Consider the following 24,785-nt stretch of genomic DNA (forward strand, 5'->3'; position numbering starts at 1 on the left):
ATTTTCTCCTTTTCTTCATCATGTTTTTTGATCCGTTTTTGTAATCCTGAAATAACAATTCTAACATGTTCAGGATAATCAACTTCATACCATCTAAAATACTTGCATCCAACCTGTTTAAGAATAACAAAAGAACCATAAAAATTTAATCTTGAATGAAAAGAAAAAGGCAAAACTCATCTACAATGCAACCTTAACCAATCATCTTCACATCCAAGAAACCAACTACCTGGATTGTTTACAGACCAAGAAAGATTCAATGTTGCTCTTTTTCCACAATGACAAAAAAAATTAAATGCCATTTTCATCAATGAGCTGATAATAACGGAAAAATATTAGAGAAAAGTTGTTGGAGAAGTGGAAATTTGATTTGTAAAAGGGAAGGTATATAAAAAAGAATTAGTAAGGGTATTATAGTTAATTAACCAGTTTTTTATCGTTGAAAAGCTCAAATTTTAAGCTGGACGCACACCGTTTTGCGTGTAACACACGCGTTTTGCCACATAGGATCGGAGGTCATAGTTGTGCAGTTTTGAATAGTTAAAGATCATATTTGTGCACTATCAAAATTTAAGGTCAAAGTTATAATTTGGTGTCAAGTTTAAGGTCATATTTATATATTATGCCGCTATTAATATTAGCCCAACTTTACCACTACAAACATAAACAGTTGATGTGTTTGTAGAAAAGTGAAAGCACTATATTATGTTAGAACTACCGAACTAATTATTGATTTTTTGTTAAAAAAAAATCTAAATTGATTTTTAGTACAAAGTTATTTATTTCAAGTTCTAAATTTACTGGATAAATTTATTTTAATTCATGCAAAGTTTTTACTTATTCTCTTGGATCAGATTGTCGATGTAGATGGGTTGACATTCAAAACGTTACGATAAAGTTTTGTTTCCAACTTATGTTGATCTTCACCTTTCTAAGTAATTAACACATCCTTGTTGTTTTTCTAGTTATTTGAATCCACTTATCTTTTTCTAAATAATTAACACATCTTGTTGCTTTTCTAGTTATTTGAATCCACTTATCTATGGAGCAATTGAAGGCTCGTATCGATGAGATGATACATCATTTGAGACAAGAGAATCTCGGTCTATTTACTTGAGACATACACGAGATAATCGGGAAGCTGAAAAAAGCAAAGTATTATTTGATAATTGAAGCAAAGTATTATTTGATAATCAGGACTATTAATATGTTATATTGTTTAAACAGCCATACGCAGTGCGGTGATAGGCTGTAACAGGTTTCTGCATTTGCGGGGATTCAACCTCCTGGACACTTTTTCTGCTGTGAGATTGGGTTCACTTTTTCCCCTTTCACTTCTGCTGCTGTGGCATTGGGTCTGAATCTCTTAATTGCAACAGACTTGTTCTGCTGTGGGGATTGTGTCTGAGTCTCAATTGCAACAGACTTCTTCTGTTTAGAGTTTAGCAAGTTCGGAGAAGATGGGAAATAGCTTGATTGATTGCATTTCATGGCACCAACGGCCAAGGGATTTAAATTTAGGGACTCATATAAATTTAAGTTTGGGTTTTTCAAACGGGCTGACCTGTTTGGTCATGCCATATAATATCATACTATGAAATCATTTGAGACAACAAAGGCAAGGCTACTATACGAAGCTCCTAGGCTGCGTGGCGGGAAAAAGTCAAGAAAATTTGCTTATAGTTTGTATTTAGTATAGTATTCTTAAAAAATCTTAAGAATAAGATTATTATTTATAAAAATAAGGATTGATTGTGGTTAATATGATGTTACTTATTTGTTTGCAATGCATTATCTTGGATATTGTTGAAAAAGTTTTATGCCATAATATGAAATTTGTGTTGTTCAATTAAAAGTTCTAAAGCATTTGTAATTAAAAGTAATAGATAGTTTTCTTTTTTAAAAAAAATATTTTAATTTGGTACCTTTTTTTTTTTCGAATCTCCAATATTATTTTAAGTAAAATTAAAATCATATAAGTCGCAATTAAAATTCTTTTGGGCCTCAAAATATTGTGATGTGTCAATTATTGTCCCACATCGAATAAATAGAGAAATGTTAATAAGTTTATAGGCTAAATGAGTTCTCTCACCTATTATACTAGTCTTTTGAGTTGGGCTCTCCCATTTGGTCTATAACATTCGTCTCAGTGAATCAATCCACGCACTAGGCCGCGACTCGGAGTGGTGGGTGCATGCCAATTGCGACCAGCAAGGTTGTTGGTTCTCAAGTGGGGCCGATGGTTATGTGTCAATTTTCATACATCGGATAGTAGAGTAGAGAAATGTTTCTTTAGTTCTAAAGCGGGGGGCAATTGTTATGTGTCAATTTCTCAAATTGCTAATAGAGAATAGCTAATGCCCATTTAGAACACACTCAAAGTCGAGGATAGCTACTATACGTAGCTCCTAGGGGCGTGGCCTAGCGAGAAAAAAGTCATGAGGTCTCAAATTCAAAATCTTCGCGAAAACAAAAATTTGCTTATAGTTTGTATTTAGTTAATCAATTCGAACAACGTACACATTTGCTAATATTAAAACAATAATTTGCGCTTAACAAAACTATTAAAAAGTTCTCAATAACAACTTGTATTTATTACCTTGTACGAGATGAAAAAATTGAGATACGTGTAAGCTGATATAGCTAACTACTGCCACATGTCATTAATACTAGCTCAATAATGATAATGACAAAGGCATAGGTGATAACATGTAAGACCATATTATGATCAAGTGTCCATTAAATAGCATGTGGATCATAGTATTTTAAAGGGAATATAAGTTCTTCTTTAATTTTATAAAGAGAAAAGACATTAAGATATTATTAAAGTTATTTCGAATAACTGTGATAGAACGTTTATCATCAGTCTTGCTAATAATAATTACTTCTAATTGCTAGAATAAGGAGGATTTTAATATTCAGCGCTCAACGTATGAGTAGAAAAACCTCCCACTACAGATAATTGAACCTCACTGCACGAATACTTCCTTTAAAGTTTCATACAAATCTTCCTATCTAGGGTCAATGCCGATGAATTTTGAATATCAAATGTCTCAAGCAAAAACACCTATAGTTCTAAATTTATTTTAATTCATGCGAAGTTTTTACTTTTTCTCTTGGATTAGATCGTCAATGTATATTCATATACATTTCATCAATTTAAATTTTATTTTAAACTTAGGAATAAATTAATCTTTAAACTTTATTTTAAACTTAGGAATAAATTAATCAAGCTAACGTAACACTATACGCTTCTAATACAATGATATTTCTATGTTAGTTTAGGTGTACGCGCCTTGTGCGTGTATCTCACTTTAATGAGTTCAAATATTACACTAAATAGGATATTTGTTTAAATAATAAAAATAAATATAATAATTAAATTTAATATCTTTTGAGTAGGTAAAGATAGAGAATTTATTTATTAAACCTAACCTTTACTAAAAATATCTTTAAAAGTCGATCGACATTCATCTACCATCTGTAAGTTGCAACAAAACAATACAATGATAGAGACATCAAAATAATACAATTAAATATAATCTTTACACACAATTTTTTTTTAAAGTCGTCTGACACTCATCTACCACGTGTAAATAATAACAAAATGATACAATAATAGAGATATCAAAATAATACAACTAAACCTAACTTTTACATAAAAAAATCCCTCAAAGCCGACCAACACTTATCTATCATCTGTAAAATGCAACAAAATAATACGATAAAAGTGATATCAAAACAATATATATTAAACTTAAATTTTACACACAAAAATTTTTCAAAGTCGATCGAGATTCATCTACGAATTGTAAACTACCACAAAATAACAAACTAATAGAGATATTACGATAATACAATTAAACTCAATCTTTACACAAAAAATTCTTCAAAGCCAACTGACATTCATCTACGACCTGTAAACTATATAAAAAAAAAATAGTGATCGCAAAGCTTCGATTTTGATCCAACTAATTCTTGTCTGAGCAAAAATTTTGACCCTAAAGAATGATTTTGAATGAAAACAAAGAAGATATATATATACACATGTTGAATTCTATTATGTTGACAAAAACAATGAAGAAGTTGAGGGTTAGAAAATCAATCATCCACCAATCTAGACATACAATCGAATCAAGTTAGATGAGCATCAATCATATTGTCCCAAGAGGCGAATCTGTTTGTTCTCTAGTTAACGTACCTCTCAATATTTATAAAAGTATTTTCTTAATAAAGTCTTATTTTAGGAGTATTTTTTCAATTGAACAGTAGAAAGAAAAATATTAATTAATTATCCTATCATATATTTTAGGAGTTCCATATATTTTAGAAAGTCTAGTAGAAAGAAAAATATTAATTAATTCTCCTACCATAAATTTTAGAAGTTCCATATATTTTAGGAAGTCTAGTTAATATAATAAAAAATAATTAAATAATAAATTAAAAAATAGTGAAAAGATAGTTTTGTTTAAAGAAGAATCTTTTAATGAAAGACAAAAAGTTCAAATCACTTTTTTAAGGGTCTTTACACTTTTAATATATTATTGATATAGATTATAAATTATAGATATAGATTACAGATATAGATTATAGATGTACTTAATTAGCCAAATATGATAAATGTAGAATTTTCATTAGGTGTTTGAAAAATAAAACTGTAGTCATAGTCAATTTTGATACCGTAAAAATGCCAACCTAAAACCCTCATATCATAATAGAGGCATCAAGTTTTTTAATTCTCTTTGAAAAACCTCTCCCCTCTCTCTCTAATATCTCTCCTTGTAATATCAGAAGATTAAATAAACAAGAAGCTATTACTATTTCCATCTAGTGTTCAGATAGTCAGGTACATATCTTTTTACTTATTGTAGTAATTCAATTAAAACTTCTATCATAATCCAGCCGCGACTATGTCCGGCTGAACCATTTCTTAATCTATGTTGAAGTTCTAACTTCGCTAACATATTAACTATGAAAGCTCCAGACTCTATCAAAACATAAAAGAATCTTTTTAATTTCTTGACTTGGTTCCAAATTAAGGTACAGTCGAGTTCAATATACTTATGTTAACCTTGTCTCTGTGACGCCGTCTAGTAAGTTGTGCCTCTCTAGCCCGTATTGTTGAGAAAAGGGTGAATTTCCGCACAATTAGAACTTCTAGACACACAGGTTCAACATAAGGTTATTAAATCTCTGACAGGCCCCATGTTTGGGTAAAAGAGTCGTCCATACGGTCATAAAATTACTCAAGATTCTTTTCTATTTCGATTGGTGCTTTGGTTCGGTCTTCCGACTTAGGCTTAATCCGATATTATTATATGGTCTGGTAGGCTGAGTGGCATACCCCAGCCTAAGAGATCCTGTAAATGGTATGAAAGCCTGTGAATTTTCATAGTTAATATGTTAAGTGAGGTGAAGATTTTTAGCATAGATATAAGACTCTTACAACTATGGATATGGGAGAAGTTAGTACTAAAAATACAAAACTCAAAGAGGTAGATTTACCTCAAGATATGGATCTACTGAATAAGTGGACAATTCCAAAAGTTGAATTAAAAACCATATATGAATATGGATTTTTTGATAAAATAAAACATAAACAAATTATTAAAACAACTGAACAATCTCTTGCTTTAAATGCTGATGAACAGACTCTTCAACTTTTAAATAAGCGTGATATTGATATTTTTAAATGTAATTATAATTATATGCATATTGGCTTAGTACAAATTGTCTTTCGGCCTCTAACTCTAAAGAGTCTTCCCGAAACATTTTTAGCAGCTTTGCGTGATGCTAGAAACTTGAATTTTCGAAAATCCTTAATGGGATCTATTGAATCTACTCTTGCTTGTGGTCCTGTATATTTTAATACTCAGCCAAATCTACAATTATCCTTGACTGATGTAAATATTCTTCACGCTTTGACATTGAATATTAAAACTCATGGTTATGATTATGCCCCTGGATCTGAACTTATAGGATTATCCTACCGCATATATTATCGATTATTATCAACTCTAAATCCTCGATGTAAGTTGATTGATGATAATTCTGATTGCACTATGCTTATTGAAACTAATTTTATAAAATCTAGGGTCACTACCCGAAGACCTATTAGATGGGATGAAATTGATTTCCCCCAAACATGGATTTTAAATTCAGTCACTTCCCCAAAATAATTGGCGGAGGACGTGACTAATTCAGAGTTAACTCAAGTAACTCAAAACTCTGATGGGCGAATTTGTTTACAATTTGATAGAAATCCTCCTATCTATAGAAATTCTTTCTCAATACCAAGAAGACTTCCTTCTATTCATCATATATCTCCTATAGAACCTCAGTATGGTCCAGCTAGGAATCAAGCAACATCTTTGCATACTATTAATTCTGCAGATTCGCATGTTACACCTAAAAGTGTAGAAAAGATAAAAATCAATTCAAAAACTAATATAGTTCAAGATTTTGATAATGAAAATCCTACCCCATCTAAAATGAATTTTGACATAAATTCTGTTTAACCATGATGACACAACTTATTGAATTTAGTCCTGGTTCTCAGGCAAGAAAATATATTCAGAAAGAATTTTTTTCTGAAAAATGGAAAACCTTTCGAACATGGTTTTTTGAAACCTATACTTCTGATGAACTACGAAATATTTCAGAAGAATTCTATGAAATTTGTGCTTTACATAATAAAATTATTTTCTTTGTACCATGGTTCATATTTGCATATTTACCGTCATATGTCAAAATAATCGAAAGATCTTATCAAAATTCTGATGGATCAATTACTCAAGCACTATATCCTCCTCAGTCTTCCTTTATACTGCCTAATAATACTGGCATGACTTTTTCTGCTTTTCAAAAGGTTGTCAATGACGATGTGGGAAAAATTACTGTTTCTGAAATAAATAACCTTATCTCCCAAAATAATTATTTGAGTCTTTATGTTAAGGTTTTAGGAGAACACATTTCCTCTCTTGATAAAAAACTTGATGCCTCTATCTGAGAATGAGGCGCCTATAAATAATAGAAAATAAAATCTTGCACAGTAATATATGGGGCCCTGTGCATAGTGTTTTTACTGTTACAATGCATAGTGTTTTTACTGTTACAACAGAGATTTTTATCAAATAGTTATGTCATGTCAGGGCTTGTCTTTTTCTTTCCATTTTTTGATGAAGGCTTCGGCTTTTGCAATTTCTTCTTCTTCTATCAGAACCTCTGGTGGTTGTGAATCAGTAATATCTTCTGTATTTGCGTCTGTGCTATTCATTGAGGCATCCGAATTTTGCTCAACAGTTTGTAGTAATTTATCTCGAACTTCGGATAAATATTCCTCGATCATTGCATTTTATTGCCTTCATGGGCAGAGATTCGTCTGGAAACATAGTTAAGATTTTTGTCTTCAACTAAAATCGACTTTATGGGAGTTTTTTCATATTCAGCAATCTTCTGAATTATTTTCTCCCGTTGATCATGGCCATAAGCGAGCTTTGTTTCTGGGTCTTTTCGAAGCAGTTTATCCCAGAAATTACAATAAAATGTTCGATAAAGAGCAGGAATTTGGTGAATGTCATAGCCTAGTTCCACGGACCACCGATGAATCCAAGGAATAGAAAATTCGATATAAAAATACATTTGATCGATAGTATCAATTTTACAAATGTGATCAGAAAGATATAGTTCTGTTAAGAATGGGGAGGATTTTTTCCATGAGTGGTATAAAGAGGAATATTCTGGTGGTAATATTTTAACCGTAGGTCCGTGATGAGTCCACCACTGAACAAACCAGTTTGGAATGGGTTTTTCAAATACTTTAGAGCAGATCTTTATGAACCAGGTGTGTTTGTGCTTGTAATTGTTATAATATAATACTTGAGAAAAGGCTTTGATATGGTCCCAATAAGTAAAATTGACAAGAGTTTGACCCATCGGCCCCATTGGTATAGATCGTTGTGTCATTGACGAAATGCCCCATTCTTCAATGGGAATAAGTTTTTTGATTACCATCTTAGAGTATCCATGTACTCCCGGGGTAGTTTAGCCGAGAGGGTTGTGGTCAAACCTGGCACTGAATGTCTGTACAAGTATGTGTTCATAATAAGTTCGAGTTTTGTAAGATTCTCCAGTAAAATAGACATTAGCAGTAAGATAGTTCTTGAGTACGCGCCAGGCTTCTTCAGAATTGTCTTGTGCAGGAATATGCTGATTTTCAATATATAAAATAAGTTCTCTAGCCTCTAACTTCTCATATGAAGGCTTATCTTCAGTGTTTTCTTGAATCATAGATGCAAAAGATTCTGCAATTTTTTGTTGATCAGATAAATAAGATTGTAATTGTTTGAATAATGGATGAGTTTCAGGAATATCTTCTAAATGTACAGAAGAACCAATATTCGGAGTTTTTGATGAGGATGATTCATCACGAGGAATTTTTGAATTGATTAAAGTTCTATTCCCTTGTTGTAATGCAGGAAAATTAGAACTTGCAGAGCTATATGCAGAATTTCTTCGATCAAAATATGAAGGGTTTGTTCTTCCGCCTTGATATGAAGAATTTTGATTTCTTCCACCTCGTCCTCTACCTTTGGTGAGTTGCCAAGGAGGATCCATACTGCATTAATAATCAGGAATTTGATCAGCATACCATGACATATATTCGATGAGATCTTCATAAAGTGTATCCTTTGTAATAAGGTCGTCAATGACTTTCCTTAGTATGAGCATGTGTAAATTTATATTTAGAGGAACTGCCTTTATAAAGGTGAGTAAGAACTTTGCAGAGAAGAAGTGTAGAAAGAATTTCATTATATTTGTAAACATTAATTACTTAAGTCAATATCAAACCAATAGATTTCATCATCAATGAATTCATTGTGATTTTCAAAAAATTATTCTTCTATTAAGCGATGAATTAAAGTTTCTAAGATAAGAAAATGAATATCTTCATTTAAAGGAATGCATTTGATAATAGTTATTACAACTTTTTCAGAGAGGAAATATGTGTAAAAACTCATATCAGATATTCTCTAGATAAAAAATCAGGCAAAAAATTTTCACTACCCTTTTTATATTGTATTTCATAATCAAACGGGGCTAATTGAGCTTGCCACCGCTCAAATATTAATTTAGAAGCATCATGTTTGAAGTCTTTATTAAACATAAATTTGACGGATTGAGCATCGGTGCGAATTATAAATTTTTGGTTATACAAATCATCTTGGAATTTTAAAACGCATTTAACAATAGTCAACATTTCATGGGCTACCGTGGCGTATTTTTTCTGACTTTCCGTCCATTTACCAGAATAAAATCGAATCAAACATTCGGTCTTTGTATGGGGATTAACTTGTTTAAGTATTCCACCATAACCAATATTTGAAGCGTCGGTTTCAACGATTTTTAACCAGTGAGGGTTTGCAAGAGATATACAAGGAAGGGGTTTGAACTCTGCTTTTGATTGTTTTGATTAAATCAGTGTGTGCTTGAGTCCAAGGAGTTTTGTGATCCTTTTTCAGTCTATCATATAAAGGAACTAAGTCTCTAGAAAAATTTTTATAAAAAGGGGAAATATAGTTAAGACTACCGAGGAACCTTTGAAGCTGTTTTCTATCAGTAATAATATCAGAAAAATTTTTAGCAAATTCGAGAACTCGTTGTATAGGTTTAATAGAACCTTGAGAAATATTATGTCCTAAAAATCTAATGTTTGTCTGAAATAAACTTTTCTTTGGTTTAGAGATGACTAAATCATTTTGAATAATTATTTGTTTAAATGTATTCAAATGTTTAAAATAAGACTCGAGGGTTTTTGAAAATACTAAAATATCATCAATATAGACAATGATAAAGTCCATATAGGGATTAAAAATATCATTCATAATCTTTTGAAATTCGGAATGAGCATTCTTTAAACCAAATGGCATGACATTCCATTCCTACTGTCCAAAAGGAACGTTAAAAGCAGTTCTATAAGTATGATTTTTATCAATTTGAATTTACCAATATCCAGTTTTTAAATCAAATTTAGAAAATATATTAGCATCATATAATCTGGAAAGTAAGTCCCTTTTATTCGGTATAGGGTATCGAATCCATTTTAAAACTTTATTCAGAGGTTTATAGTTTATAACTAGTCGAGGTATTCCTCGTTCCTTTTCAGCAGCATTATTGACATAAAAAGTTGTACAAGACCAAGGAGATTTTGAGGGTTTTATAAGACCCTTTTGTAGAAGATTATCAATTTCTGTCTTACGGAATTCTACTAATTCTGTATTCATTTGACAGGGTCGAGATTTTGTAGAAATCTTTTCTTCACTGAAGTCATCTTCATAAGGAAGAGAAACAATATGCTTCTTTCGATTCCAGAAAGCATTTGGATGATCCGCGCAAATATCCAGAATCAATTGATTAGAAATCATTTTTATTTTTTCTTGGACCTTTACTGATTTTAAAGTATCAAAGATATTAATACTCATTAATTCTAATTGTAAGAAATTAAGCTGATTTTGTTTCATATTGATAAGGGCATTTATATCTCTGGTTACAGGATGAGTAACAAAAGGATAAGAAATTTGTTTATCCTTGTAAGTAGCCTTAAAACCATTTGCATCAATATGAGTATACGGATAAATAACATTTATAAAAGGTGTTCCTAAAATAATAGAAGGATAAAGCTGATTTTTTACTAAAAAGAAGAAATGTGGAATACAGACTCTGTCTCGGCAGATATGAGTATTTGGTAATTTATAATTGATATCAAGAGCATGACCAGATGCAAACTTTATTATATGCGTGGTTTTTTCAAAATACCTGATTGGGATTAATCCTTCTTGAATACAACTAACATCAGCACCACTATCAATCATAGCAATATTGGTATCAGAAAATTCCTTATTTATTAAAATAGTGCAGTTTATAAACTATTTATGAGCAGTAACAATTTGCATCATTCCCAGGAAATAATCCCTTTTCAAATCTTCTGCTGGACTAAATTTATCAATTTCAGAGTTTTCAGAGTATTCGAAATCTTTATCTTTTCCTTTTGAAGCAAAAGAGACTTCGAAAATATCAATAATCTTTTCTTCAATTTTCAAAATTCTATGATCGGAGATCATCTGATTTTGTTTTAAGAAATAATCTCCTTTTTCAATTGCTCAACTTCGATTTTTAAATCATTAAGGGTAGTATCTCTACCAGGGGTTTTATTCAAAGCAAGACGTCGATTAACTTCAGCTAAGGAATAAGACATGAGATGATTATCAAAAGAGTTATCTTTAGAAGTACTAGTATTAGCAGAAGTTTTTTGAGTAGCAAAATTGAGGATTTTTTCACGCAGTGTTTCATCAGTAACTCCTTTTAGTAATTCAAGGACGTTTTCAACAGTAAGAGTTCGAACATTTAAATCGAGGTCTTCGAATTGCGCTTGTAGTTTATACATCATTTCATCACAATTGCAAACATCATTATCACAGTCATTACATTTATTATCCTGATCGAGCTTACTATCAGAATTAGGCAATTCAAAATCATTTTCAGAAGTAGAATCAGATTCGGAAGCAGAGGAGTATAAGAAGTTATAGACTTGGTCATGAACTTCTTCAGAAAGTCCTAAGGACTTGAGTTTTTGTAATTTGCAGTTTGGAGCTATATGACCATACTGGTTACACTTATAACATTTAATTTTGGCTAAATCTCTTTTTGATCGATTTTTTGTGAATCTAGTAGACTTACGGAAGGATTTTCTAGACTCACATTCTTCCTTGCTTCTATGCCTGAAACGTTTATTTCTATAAGGTTTAGAAAACTTAAAATACTTTTGGGGTTTTCGTACGAAAGGTTTATCCATACGAGGGCTAAGCCTTCTTGAGTACAAGCTACAATAAGCTGACCATAAGTCTTTTCTGAATACTGGACTTCTCCATAAGATCCTCGAAGGGTTTTTCTAACTCTTTCAGCAAATAAAGGTGGAAGACCATCAATGAATTTAGCTTTTCAATGGTCATACTTACTTTCGGGTAAATCCATAACCCTACTAAGAAAGGTATCTTTATACCATCTAAATTCACCTAAGTGTCTACATTTTAAACCATTAAGAAGAGTTCGAATGTTTTCATATTGATTGGTAAATCTTCCTCCAAAATGTTCAATAATCGTAAGCATAAGGGTATAGACAACATCCGAACGTCCTGCCCGAAGAGGTCGTCCTAAATTATCTTTTCCGGGTTGATCATTAGTGGCGTTAAAAATAGCCTCGCGTTTAGTATCATCAAGGAAATTATCCCACCAGCCTCGAAGTTGGCCAGTAAATCCCGCAACAATCATTTTAAAAATTGTTTGGTCAGTCCGATTGGCCCTATTTTCTGGCGAAGTAGTGGCTGTGGCAATAATAGCATACATGGACATTCGATGAATAAGAATAGAGATTTGTTGGTCAGATAATCTGTCAATGTTCCATTCATAAATGACTTCTCCACTATAAGAAGTATTTGTCTGATTCCATTCCCTTTCCTCTATCAGAACATCTTGAGGAGTTGGGCGTGGATAATATGCAGTAGACATACGGGGAATATCAGCGTATTTCTTTCCCGGTTGTTTTTTAATCATACCTTTGAGCTTATTAAGCTCGGAAGAGATTATAATGCTAGGATTTTCAGCAGAATCAATATTCTCAGCAAAATTAGACTTAAGATTTTGTACAAAATCATCAGAAATATTAAGGGGTTGAATGTTTAAACGAGAGAATTTTTTATCTAAGAGTTTCTCTAATTGGTCTAATTGAGAAACTTTTTCAAATCCGTCTATTTTAGGAGGCCTTTGAATACAAGGTTTTGATAAAATATATTCGTCTTTATCAGTGATTTTGGAAGTAGAAGGAATGTTAGAGGAATTCATTTGAGAGCTAAGTTTATTAACTAACTCAATTAATTCGTCAAATTTTTTTTATCAAGAGAGGAAATGTGTTCTCCTAAAACCTTAACATAAAGACTCAAATAATTATTTTGGGCGATAAGGTTATTTATTTCAGAAACAGTAATTTTTCCCACATCGTCACTGATAAACTTTTGAAAAGCAAAAAAAGTCATGTCAGTATTATTAGGCAGTATAAAAGAAGACTGAGGAGGATATAGTGCTTGAGTACAAATTCTAGATTATGATGAGTTACATTGCTTATTTTCTTTACTTCAATCTCTAATTATCCATTTTGAAAATTAATAGTATTATATTAATAAACGTGCTTTGTATGTATATCTCATGTCAGTTAATAAATTTCAAAAATTATTATTAGTGATTAAATATGGGGATGTGTGATAAGTCCTAAATACTAAGAACCCACGGCCAAATCTTATGACAAAAAATTAAATTGTTGTACATATTATCAGGTCATCCTATTAATAAAGTCATCAAACGCAAGTTCCTTACTTGACTACAGAGCTTTACAAGAGAAAAATACCTTTAAAAATTAATCTGTCTTTGAAGATTTATTTTGTAATATCGTGTCTTTATCATTATTTTTCATGATCTTCAATAATCCTTATACGATCAATATTAATGCACTTATCAAGCAAATAATAAATGTTATATTTGCGTTTTTTTTTTACAGTTAAAAACAAAAGATTTTCCAAATTTAGCATCAACAAGTGTTGGGTCAAAAGAGGAAAAAATGTATATATTGATACAAAAAAAATATTCTAAACAATTAGATTGATGAAAGATGTATTACTTTATAACAAATTAACTATAATATATGGTAACAAGAATATATATGGAGAACTAATGCTGCTAGATTTTCTTTCCTTGTGTATTCCAAAAAGAATTTCTAAAATATATAATAAGTGAAGGGAAAAAAAAAGGAAAATTTAATAATGATTTTATTTCTCAAAAATTAAAATAAGGTATAAAGTAAATAACAAAATCACAACAATTTTTTTTCTCCAAACTTTGTTAGTTTTTGGACTCTTTTTTTTTTTTTTTTACGTAAAAATCACAGGAAAATGTCTTCCTTTCAAATTTATTAGGTATCAGGACTCTTTTTTTTTTTTTTCAAAAAAAAAGAATAAGAAAGAATGCCTTTTTTAATTTATCTATAATCTATATCGATAATTTATAATCTATCTATCTACTGTGAAAACCTTTACTCAAAGATTTGTCTCTAAACCTCCAATTTATCATTCACATCCCTCGCGTCTCATCAATCAAAATTACATCATCTGCAAAAAAACATACGCCAAGGCACCTCTCCTTGAATACGTCGCGTCAACACACCCATCACCAACGAAAATAAAAATAGGCTAAGAGTCGATCCCTGATGTAACCCTGTCAAGACAGGAAAATGCTCTGAATCTCCTCCCGCCATCCTCACCTGAATCTTTGCTCCATTATACATGTCCTTAATCGATCTAACGTGCGCCACCGGGACCCCACTCACCTCCAAGCTTCTCCAAAGAATCTCCTAGGGACTTTGTCGTACGCCTTCTTCAAGTCAATAAACACCATGTGTAGGTCCTTCGTCCTTTCTCTATACAACTCCACCAATCTTCGAAATAGACATTATCCTCGTCAACCTCCGCTCGACCACCCTCTCCCAAATCTTCATAGTGTGACTCAACAACTTAATACCCTTATAGTTGTTGCAGCTCTGAATGTCACCTTGGTTCTTATATAAAGGAATCATAATACTCCATCTTCAAGCCTTAAGCATTTTCATTTTCGTTTTCGACGGAATACGAGTGCAACAGGCATATTCAAAGATTTGCACCGTTAAGAAATGCCAATATTGCTAATATGATCTAAGCCTATATGTACTGCTCGAACTTTTTCAAAATATTTTAATCGGTCAAAATTATTTATTACTTTTTTTTTAAAAAAAAAATAGCAGATCGTGTTTTTGAATAAAATTATAATCACCTAGTTTTTTTTACCTCCAATTGATACCCCTAAATGAATTTTCCTTGATTAATTTTGTATTTAGTATTCTTAAAAGATTTATTCTTTTTGTTAAGTATTTCGACTTTTGGATATCATTTTTAATTCTTAATTAATTAGTACATATAGGTTAATTAAGTAGAGAAGAAGATTCCTGCACAAATAGCCATTAGGCCGTGCATTTATTTATGGGCAAACAACTGTCGATAATTTAAAGTTTAATTGAATAAAATTTTGACGTAATTAGTAAAAATTTGAGTCTATCGAGATACATAATTAGTTCTTAATACATTTAATTAAAATATATTTTTTTCTTTTAAAGATATAGTATAATAATTAGTTCCAATACACTTTTTATGATTTTGGATTTATCGAGATACATAATATGTCTAACGAAAATACCTTTTTATTTTGTAAAGATATATCATTAACTCTCTCGATATATATATATATATATATATATATATATATATATTAATATTTTAATTTTGAATTTGTCGAGTTATATAATTAATACCCGATACATTCCACGAAGATAGATAATTAGTTGAGTTTTTTTTTTTTTTGTAATTACTTTATACATTAGGTAGGTAATTGATAAATTAATGTGTATTTTTATGTAATCGTTCGTTATTATCAAACTACGTCGTTGAGAGTTTAAGATGAGGAGACCTAGAAGATATCAAATTTTTAATCATAACCGTCCATCGAATCTCATCCAACGTTCATTATTATTCGTTGTACTTACTATATAAAGCTTTGGTCAGAAAGTTTATTCATTTTATCATCAAAAAGAAAAAGAAAAAGCCCTCTCCAATCTCCTCCCCTCCTCCGTCGGCTGTGGTGGCCGGGAATCACACCACCACCGCAGCCATGCGCTTATTCCATATGAATAGATCGATGTGTGTTGTTTAATTTGCAGATCGATCGATGAGTGTTGTTTAATTTGCAGAGGAGGAGATATATATATATATGTGTGTGTGTGTGTGTATGTGTTATAACCGGTCTCCTAATCCTCTTTGATGCTCTTTGTTTGACACCAAACCGCACCACCAGTGGTGGTGGTGGTGGTGGTGTTTGTTGTCAAATGGAGTATCAGTGAAGATGACGGAGTCCGATTTATCGGATTAATAACTCAATCTATCCGGCCTGCCTTGAGGTATGGAAGCTTAGTTTTTCATGTTTATATATCTTAGATAGATTAAATATTTTTATATCATTAGTATAATTTGATGAATTTGATTATTAGTAGTATAATCTAACGTATTATAATATTTTAATTATTGTCTTTTATTCTTAGATTAGTAAAAATGTTTTCCATTTTTATTTATCTTAGATAGATTGAATATTCTTATATCATTAGTATAATTTGATGAATTTGATAATTAATCTAACCTATTATAATATTTTAGTTATTATCTTTTATTCTTAGATTAGTAATTAAATGCAATAAGGTTATGATGAATTTGATAATTAGTAGTATAATATTTTATTTGATAAGCATTTTTCCATGGTTACTCAGAATTGAGGAATGTTATAACCCTAAAATAGAATTTCTCATCAAAATAGTCAAGGTCCAAACGTTTGTATAAGTTGTATTTTTAATCTGTTTCAAAAGAAAAATGTGTGTGTGTCTCTATTTTTAACTCTTAATTGTAATTTTTTTTACACTAATATAGAAACAATTCTATTATATATAGACACACAATTGCACACACACTCTTGTCTTCTTCAGGGAGCAATTCATTCACCCAGGTACAGGTATCTCTTCCCCTTTCCCCATTTTCTGTTCTTCTTCTCCATTTTCTTTCCTTCTTCCCTTTGTCAACCCCATCCCCCAATTATCTGTCCTAACCCCTTCCCTTTCTGTTGTCAAAAGCCCTTTGCTTTCCTTTGTCAAAACCCTACCCAGAAACCCTTTGTTTTTATTTTATGATTTACCTGTTTATATCTCATATTGACGTGATTTTGATATCTAGGAATATTGAGGAGGCAGGAAAACCGAAGGTTTCTTCAGGTAGGCTAGGTTGAGCTTCTTCATCTTCCTGGTATATTTATTATATTGTCTTGGACTGGGATGGGTTTTAAGTGGTTGTGCAAGCTTTGTATTTCTGAATTCCTGTGTTTAGGTTTAGCTAGTGATGTCCATACTAAGCTTGCAATATCCATCTTATTATGTTCCCCCCCCCCCCCCGTAGCTGCAAATAGCTTCGAGTTAGAGAGTATTTTCCACTAGTAGTCAACGGATACACACCTCTTCTGTACCAATTGGCCATCAGATCCTTCAATATGTTTAATTTCCTCCAATACCAACTGCTGCTATATCCTGTGGTGCTATGTGAGTTCAAATGCTAGTTGCAGCCTTTATATATACTCCATGAACCCATCTCACCCATAGAGAGTCTTTATCCACCACTAACTGCCACAACCACTTCCCTACAGAGTCTGCAATCTTTATATATACTATGTTGAGCGAGGAGGTCTCCAGATCACAAACTTCGGTTGTTCAGCCTTATACTCTTTTGAGTCGAACCATGCTAAACAACGGCTTCCGTAGTCGATTAGAAACCTCACGATGTAAAAATATATGACTGCAAGTTCTGTTTTAGCTTGAGACCGATGTAAAACAGCTTATACGCATGGATACCTATGTTTTTGTACCAGCATTATTCTATGATGTTACTACTTACTTTGTCTACTAATATCCTGGTAAAGGAAAAAAAAAAAATTAATTCCAGTCTCAGTTGTATGTGGACAGAGTTGAACCTGTCTTAGTGTCATTATCGTGTCCATACTGTTGGGCCATTTAATTAGCAAGTTTTAATCGATGAAGTGGTGTAGATGAGTTCTAATTTGCTGATCTCCCAGTCCATACGGTTCCCTTCCCATCCTCTATTGAGCAATTATGTTATTCTGGATTCCTCACATCTCTAATTATAGATGATTGCCCATTCTGAAGGTTTACACTCTCCCTGGATAGTCAATGACTTCTGCGTTTCAGTCAACACCTGTGGGAATTCCTCCTTTAAATTTGTTCTTCATGCACACGTCCAACTTATTCTCTCTGTCTTTAGCTAAAATTTTCAGTCATTTGTGATGATTTGTCTTTTTTCCCTTTCCTTTTGTTTCCTAGATTATCCATGGAGCAGTTGAAAGTTCAAATTAATCAAATGATAGAGCAGCTGAAACAAAGGAGCGTGGGTCGGTCTACTGTGGACCCGCATGAACTGATAGGGAAACTTGAGCAAGCAAAATCATATTTGTTTGCTGAAGGTAAAATATAGTTGTAATTCTTAAGATTTTTTATTTATCAAAACTAGTATCTTATCTTATGCTGTTTTAATAGCTATACGTGGTGAGCCCTTGATGGGTATGCCTCCAATTTCCCCGACCACTGCCCATGCTGCTGCTTCATCTATGGTGTCTCTCCCTAGGGGTGTTTTAGATATGACCGATCCAATACTACCACTACCCGCTACGCTTCAACCACCACTGGCCCCTCGTTTTGCTGAATTTCAAGTACCACCACCACTGCCACAACAGCCCCCTCTCAACTGGGACGTTACGTGGGGTTCGACTGATGAACAACTTTTTGTTCCTGTGAACAACTTTATCAGCTATTGGTTTACCACAGTGGTGGCTAATTTAGAAGCTATATTAGTTGATCAGGACTGTTATGACTACTTACGGGACAATAGTCCCACTTATAGCTTCATCAATTCACCGTACGTCGGTGCAATTGGGATTCCTGTGACAATAATGAGCAGAGAGTTACATAGAGAAATCAATCCATCGTCTTGTCCGGGTTTGTTATCTCGCACACACTCTTCCGAATGGAAAGTTTTTTGGCCATCACTGGGGACAAGATTTTATGTGGGATTGAGAATTCGGTTATCTTATCAATGGAAGAGATCTGGATCAAAATACATGCTTTTTATTTTCATCGATAACGAAGGTATCTATTTTTTTATAAATGTTTTTTACCTTATGAATTAACATGTTTTTCATTTTCATTCTAATTATTTTTTATGTACATTTTGTACTGTCGGAAGAAGCGGATGGTTCTTATCCGATAGAGTCACACGGAGCGGGTCCCTCTAACCGAGATGTTCGGCATCGGATGGTGTGATCAACTTTACAAGGTATTTAGCTAGATTACTTGCGTTTTGTAATCTTATATGAACCAGTTTAGTTACTCTCAAACTCACAAATTCATTTATGTATACATATAGAGAGTGCTTTCTACTACTTTTTTTTCTGCCTCACTCTTTTGCGCTAAGAGAGAGAGCTAAAGGATGGCGGACAAGGCAGTCATTATTCGTACCTGCAAGTTCATGATCAACAGGCTTCTCTCCAGGAATCAATTTATTATCTATGCGCTTCTTCCTGGCAGAGCCAATGGCTCAAAGGCTGAGCTGAAGGAAAAGTTGGTTAGGATGTATGAGTTGAAAGACCTGAATGCTATTTTTGTTTTAAGTTTGGCACACATTTTGGAGGTGGGAAATCAACAGGATTTGGTTTGATTTATGATTCTGTTGAGAATGCTAAGAAGTATGAGCCAAACTATAGGTTCATCGGGAATGAGCTTGACACCAAGGTTGAGAAATCTAGGAAACAAATGAAGGAAAGGAAGAACGGGACCAAAAAGGTCCGCGGTGTAAAGAAGACCAAGGCTGGTGATGCCAAGAAGAAATGAGTCTTATGCAAAAAAAATAAAAATCTCATTGTGGGATTCTTTGGGGGGCCTTTGGTTTCTTCTTTTGGCGTTGTGTGACCCATGCTTTACCATTGATATGTCTGACTTTGGGGCAATTCAGTTTTGTGTATCCTTAGGAGTATGGGATAGAGTACTTGAGAGTTCTTATTAGTTAGTGTTACCTGTTACCTGATACTATTACTTTGGTAGAGTTCTTATCTCCCGTGGAAGTTTGTTACAAATTTTTATTTACCAATAGGATGAGCAGTACATCTCAAGGAGGGGAGGAAAAAAACACTAAGAAAATAATCTGGGCAGTATACTGTCTAACATGGATCAGTTACATGCCTCAAACACATCCTACCAGAAAGCTGCTACACCACCTGTCAGCTTTTGTTGTCTCTACTAACCCCTTGCCAAACTAGTAATTTTTTCCATATGCTGCCAGTAAAGGGGCAAGCAAAGAAGAGATGGTTGAGGGTCTGGTTCTCCCCGACATGAGCGACAAGTCTGATCAATTTCGGGGCTCCATTTAGCAATTCTATCTTTGGTTTGCAACCTACCATGGGCAGCTAGCTAGCCATAGGATGAAGCAACATTTAGGTCAACCTTGGTTGCTAGAGACAATACTCCTCCATGCTACTTTAGGCAGAATCCCCAGGAGCTTGTACCTGCTACGGCAACCCTCCCAGCATACGACAAGTACCAGTTGGTGTGCCTGTTTTTAGCCATGTATTTAGTAATAGCAACATTTAGGACAAGCTTGGTTGTTACAGGCAATACTCCTCCATGCTACTCTAGGCAGAATCCCCTGGAGCTTGTACCTGCTACATTTTTCAATAGAGGAACCCTTTCAGCATACGACAAGTACCAGTTGGTGTGCCCGTTGTTAGCCATGTATTGAGTAATAGCAACATCTAGGACAAGCTTGGTTGCTACAGACAATACTCCATGCTTACTTTAGGCAGAATCCCCTAGAGCTTGTACCTGCTACAGTAATCCTCCCAGCATACGACAAGTACCAATTGGTGTGCCTGTTATTAGCCATGTATTTCTACTATTATAGAAGTATGGGTGATACTTGGGTTTCGACATGTCTGTTTAAAAGACATTTTATCTTTGTTTAAGGGTACTATAAACTTTTCAAACTAGACCAAATTACTACATGTCATTACCCTAAAATTGAAGTGTCAGCACAGCAGGACATCTAGAAATTTCTCATTCTCTCTCGATCATAGAAGCTGCTCATCATCTTTGGTTCTCTAATTCTCTGTCGTGCGGTCATAGAATGTGTAGAATTGTCTCTTTTCTTTGCTCAATTTTTATGAGGTATTATTGTAGTTCTGTTTCCTTTTCATTTCATTTATGATTTTCATTAGATCTGATTCTTGCATAAATGGGTCGTTCAATTTAATTATAGTTCATGTGCGTTGTTTTTTTCTGTCATATTCATCCATTTACTTTTCACTGCGTAGCAATCCTTCTGGTCCAAATTGCCGCATGATTTGTTGTGTTTCGTAATGAAAATTATTGAGTTTTCTAGCCTGCTATGTATTTATGTGCAGTATAAACAGAAACTGAGAATGAGAACTAAATATAGTAGGGCTGGTTGGTTGGCCTGTCAGGCCAATAATTTTTGCTTCCCGACTTACTAAGACTGGTAATCAACCTATAATGTTAAACGCGATTAGCACACACATTTCAGTCAATTAATTTATTAGATGTTTCTGATCTCACACAACTTACCTTCACTAATTTTTTAAGTACTTATGATTAAGATTTTCCTTATTTAGTTTTCAAATATATATCCCTGGCCAGGTGATTGTTTTCCCTAATAGATGTACATTTGTCTCTAAAAGTTTCTTAAACCAAATAAAAAGGATAAATAACTAGAAAGACAGCATTCCAGTATGATGATGCTAAAATAAAGGCACTACCTATATTCTCATTTGATGAGTTTTTAACTTGAGGGAAGGAGGAGAAGGTAGCAACATGTATTCCCATTAATTGCTTGATCCATCTTCACAATTTTAAAACTGATGGAATCATTTGTAATATGAAGAATGATAGTAGTCTGTTTGAATTAACTTGGTACATTTACTGATAATAATTCTGGATATATTCCATGTGTTTTGAAGGGGATGTTTCTGTCTTGGCTGACATCAATGATTCTGCAAGCAAGGCCCCCGCCCTGTGTTGATTCCGACAACATCTTTAAATCAAGAGAGATTCTCCAACTCTTCTTTCTGTGTTTCTCTTTGGCCATTGGATCAAATCCTTATCTTTTATCGTAAGTTTTATAGTTCAAAGATATATGTGCTTGACTCGGTGAAGCCTCGACTATATTTGCGTATGTATTATGTATGCCTGCACTTTTTTCTCTTGTTTCAGTATTGTGGTGTGACATGTTCTTGTGAAAGGTGTGACCATACAATGCTCACTTTCATCTTTATATTCATGATCTCTATGAAGTTTTTGATTGGTAAGGTACATATTGTTTTGGTTAATGACCAAGAAACTCAAATCAGCATCTTATTTCGCTACAATCATACATTTGTTATTGTTATTACTGTTTTCAATTCTACTATGGAATTCATGGTATATAGTTATGCCTATTTTTTTTATTTTATTTTTCCTTTTAGGCACACTCTTTGGTTTACGATTTATGGGTTTGAAAATTCTAGAATATATCATGCTTTGATTCTATAATTCAAGTACGAATTTCTTATTCTTCTACGCATCAAAGAAGTAAGTCGTCAAACGTGTCTGTACCAGCAACACAATCTGCAGTTGTGCTTTATCATTCTAGATTTCAATTAATCTATTTTCTGTTCACCTTGCTATGAGAGCAGAAAAGAAAAAATAATAATAATTCCAAGAGATTTTGTGATTTTACTTTGCTCAATTTGTGAATAGGGAAGTTTCATGAAGGTGACATCTTTGTTGCTATCATCTTGTTGGGTTTTGGCAAGAGGAGGTGTTACTGAAGCAAAGAATGAACCCAAAATGACCAAAAGGGATACCGTTATTGCTGCTATGCTCATTCGTAATTACATTAGAAATATGAATTTTTATATGTTAAGTCTCTGCCTTTAATATATTCTCTTAAATTTGGACAATTATTGTTGCATAACACATGAAATTGTCTAATAAATAAATAAATAAATAAATCACCAACCAAGATACATGAGAATGTACTCATGGAAGATATACAACTTCATGGAACAGTCCATATATATTTTACGATGTAACATTCGTATTCGATAATGTTTCAATAGTGATATATATGGTCATTATTCAATTCTAAATTTATTATAATTCATGCGAAGTTTTTACTTTCTCTCTTGGATCAAATCGTCAATGTATATTCTTATTCATATATGTTTCATCAATTTAAATTTTATTTATAAACTTAGGAATAAATTAATCAAGCAGAACGTAGCACTATATGCTTCTAATATAACTAGATATTAGAGCCCATGCCAGCACGGGCTCAATGTACTACTTTTCGAATATTATATGTTATTTTTTATCTCAATTTATATGTTGCTAATGAAATATTTGTTATATATATTTAAAGTTGTTAATTATATTATGATTTATATGTCTTTCAACTCAATTATAGCTAGATTCTTTCTCAGAGTTTTTTATTCAAACAACTTTAAAACTTTTTTTGATAGTATAAAATGTAAGCCTAAACAAACTTTAGGTCTAGTCACAGTTGTGACTCTTTCTTTTTCAAAATTTTAAGTTCATTTCTTCTTAGAAGGACTCTTTTTTGACTTTCCTGAACGAACATTCTTGTTCTTTTTTTTTCTTCTTCTTTTTTTAAATTTTAAACAGCTTTCTAACATTCATGATTGTCAATATTCTATTCTGCTAATGTTACTTTATCTCCATGTTAAGGAAAAAAAAATTAACAATATTCAAATGTAAAATGGTCCAAACTTTTAATAAATGTATGATAAGTATATTATTTGTTGTTAAAGGATATTCAGGAATGAATTACATTAAGTTCAATTAGATATATGTGTTGTTCTTACTTATTTCAATTTTATGAAGTAAAACATATTTTAAGTGTGTCTCACCTTATACTCTTTTTTGGATAATATTCCTAGTGTATGTTCCTTTCATCCGTTTGGTTAATCTGTTGTAGACATTGATATCCCTCTTAGAAATGTAAAATAAAGTTGGATAATTTTTTTATTTTTTATTCTAAAAAGAATACAATGAAAAGGGGAGAATGGTACAATATCTTTGGCTTTCTTGAACTTCTCTATCTATGAATTCTTTGAGCCTTTATTTCCAATTTCCTCTGCAGTCCTTTGCTAATAATATATGTAGGATCTACAAGATTTCAACTCAACACAAGATAGGATGTGTAATGATGCCATCTAACACATCAACATTTAATTTTAAATAGTAGAGTAGTATTAATTTTATATTTTAAAATCAAACAAGGCACAATTTCTTGAAATGAAAATTATCTATGCCATGCCAATACATAGCTAGCTCTTAGCTTGAAAAGAAATTTCATTATATGAAAACAATGTGTTGTTAAAGTGAAAGGCTGCATACCTTGTTCAGTAAGACACTTTTGAAGGTGGGGGCTAGTTTTATGAGGTTTGGTGTAAATTTCTATTGCCCACATAATTAATTTATTTATTGGTTTAATAATAATTGAATAAGTTAAAAAGTTACCTAGTAGGATAATTACTGACTCCTAGTAGGATTGTATCCACAATTACTGACTCCTAGTAGGATAATGATTGTATTCACCAATCATGTTGATGGAATGTGAAAATATAACTGATTATTCCCTTTATAAAGAGGTCTTCTCTCTGCCAAAAGAAGAATAAGTTCCATCACAATTATTCTGAAAGTAAGGTAAAGAGACAGAAACAATTCAGTGCTTCTGCTATTACGCTTTTGCTTCCGCTAAAATCATGGAGAATTTAGGTAAGTAATTCTTTATTGAATTACTGTTATTATGTGTATGTGAAAATCATTAAGTTCAACGTTCCTGAATAATACAAAGGATTATGGATAGGATTGTTTATGTATAAGATTGTTTAAGTTTATATAATCCGTTTTATGCTTACATGTGGCATTAAAGCCTGGTTTTCGGAACAAGTGATTTTCCATTAAAATTAATGTTTCT

General features: G+C 32.5%; 1 protein-coding gene and 1 pseudogene across 4 annotated transcripts; both read left to right on the top strand.

Moving 5' to 3' along the window:
* Nucleotides 1–15,711: 15,711 nt before the first annotated feature.
* LOC107870998 lies at nucleotides 15,712–23,338 on the top strand. 4 transcript variants are annotated; one of them, XR_007047604.1, is made up of 7 exons: nucleotides 15,718–16,087; nucleotides 16,908–16,945; nucleotides 18,062–18,201; nucleotides 18,275–18,883; nucleotides 18,984–19,070; nucleotides 21,763–21,914; nucleotides 22,541–23,338. XR_007047604.1 is itself a non-coding variant. In XM_016717740.2 (6 exons), exons 3-5 carry the CDS (start codon nucleotides 18,069–18,071, stop codon nucleotides 19,055–19,057), a joined length of 819 nt encoding a protein of 272 aa, XP_016573226.1. In that variant the 5' UTR covers nucleotides 15,712–16,087; nucleotides 16,908–16,945; nucleotides 18,062–18,068; the 3' UTR covers nucleotides 19,058–19,070; nucleotides 21,763–22,531. The 4 variants fall into 4 exon arrangements, 2 of the variants coding, with proteins under 2 accessions (XP_016573226.1, XP_016573227.1); XR_007047603.1 differs by having other exon boundaries at nucleotides 18,981–19,070; nucleotides 22,541–23,336; XM_016717740.2 differs by lacking the exon at nucleotides 22,541–23,338 and having other exon boundaries at nucleotides 15,712–16,087; nucleotides 18,981–19,070; nucleotides 21,763–22,531.
* LOC107870999 lies at nucleotides 19,084–21,195 on the top strand (annotated as a pseudogene).
* Nucleotides 23,339–24,785: the final 1,447 nt, after the last annotated feature.

Source organism: Capsicum annuum, chromosome 11 (assembly GCF_002878395.1).
Source record: "Capsicum annuum cultivar UCD-10X-F1 chromosome 11, UCD10Xv1.1, whole genome shotgun sequence".
In the NCBI taxonomy this organism is placed as follows: Eukaryota; Viridiplantae; Streptophyta; class Magnoliopsida; order Solanales; family Solanaceae; genus Capsicum; species Capsicum annuum.

What these genes read in the sequence shown, in the direction of transcription:
- LOC107870998 (XM_016717740.2), top strand. Translation starts at nt 18,069, where the DNA reads ATGGAGCAGTTGAAAGTTCAAATTAATCAAATGATAGAGCAGCTGAAA. An exon ending in ATCATATTTGTTTGCTGAAG is followed by an intron (nt 18,202 to 18,274) that starts GTAAAATATAGT and finishes CTGTTTTAATAG; the next exon opens with CTATACGTGGTGAGCCCTTG. An exon ending in TATTTTCATCGATAACGAAG is followed by an intron (nt 18,884 to 18,980) that starts GTATCTATTTTT and finishes TACTGTCGGAAG; the next exon opens with AAGCGGATGGTTCTTATCCG.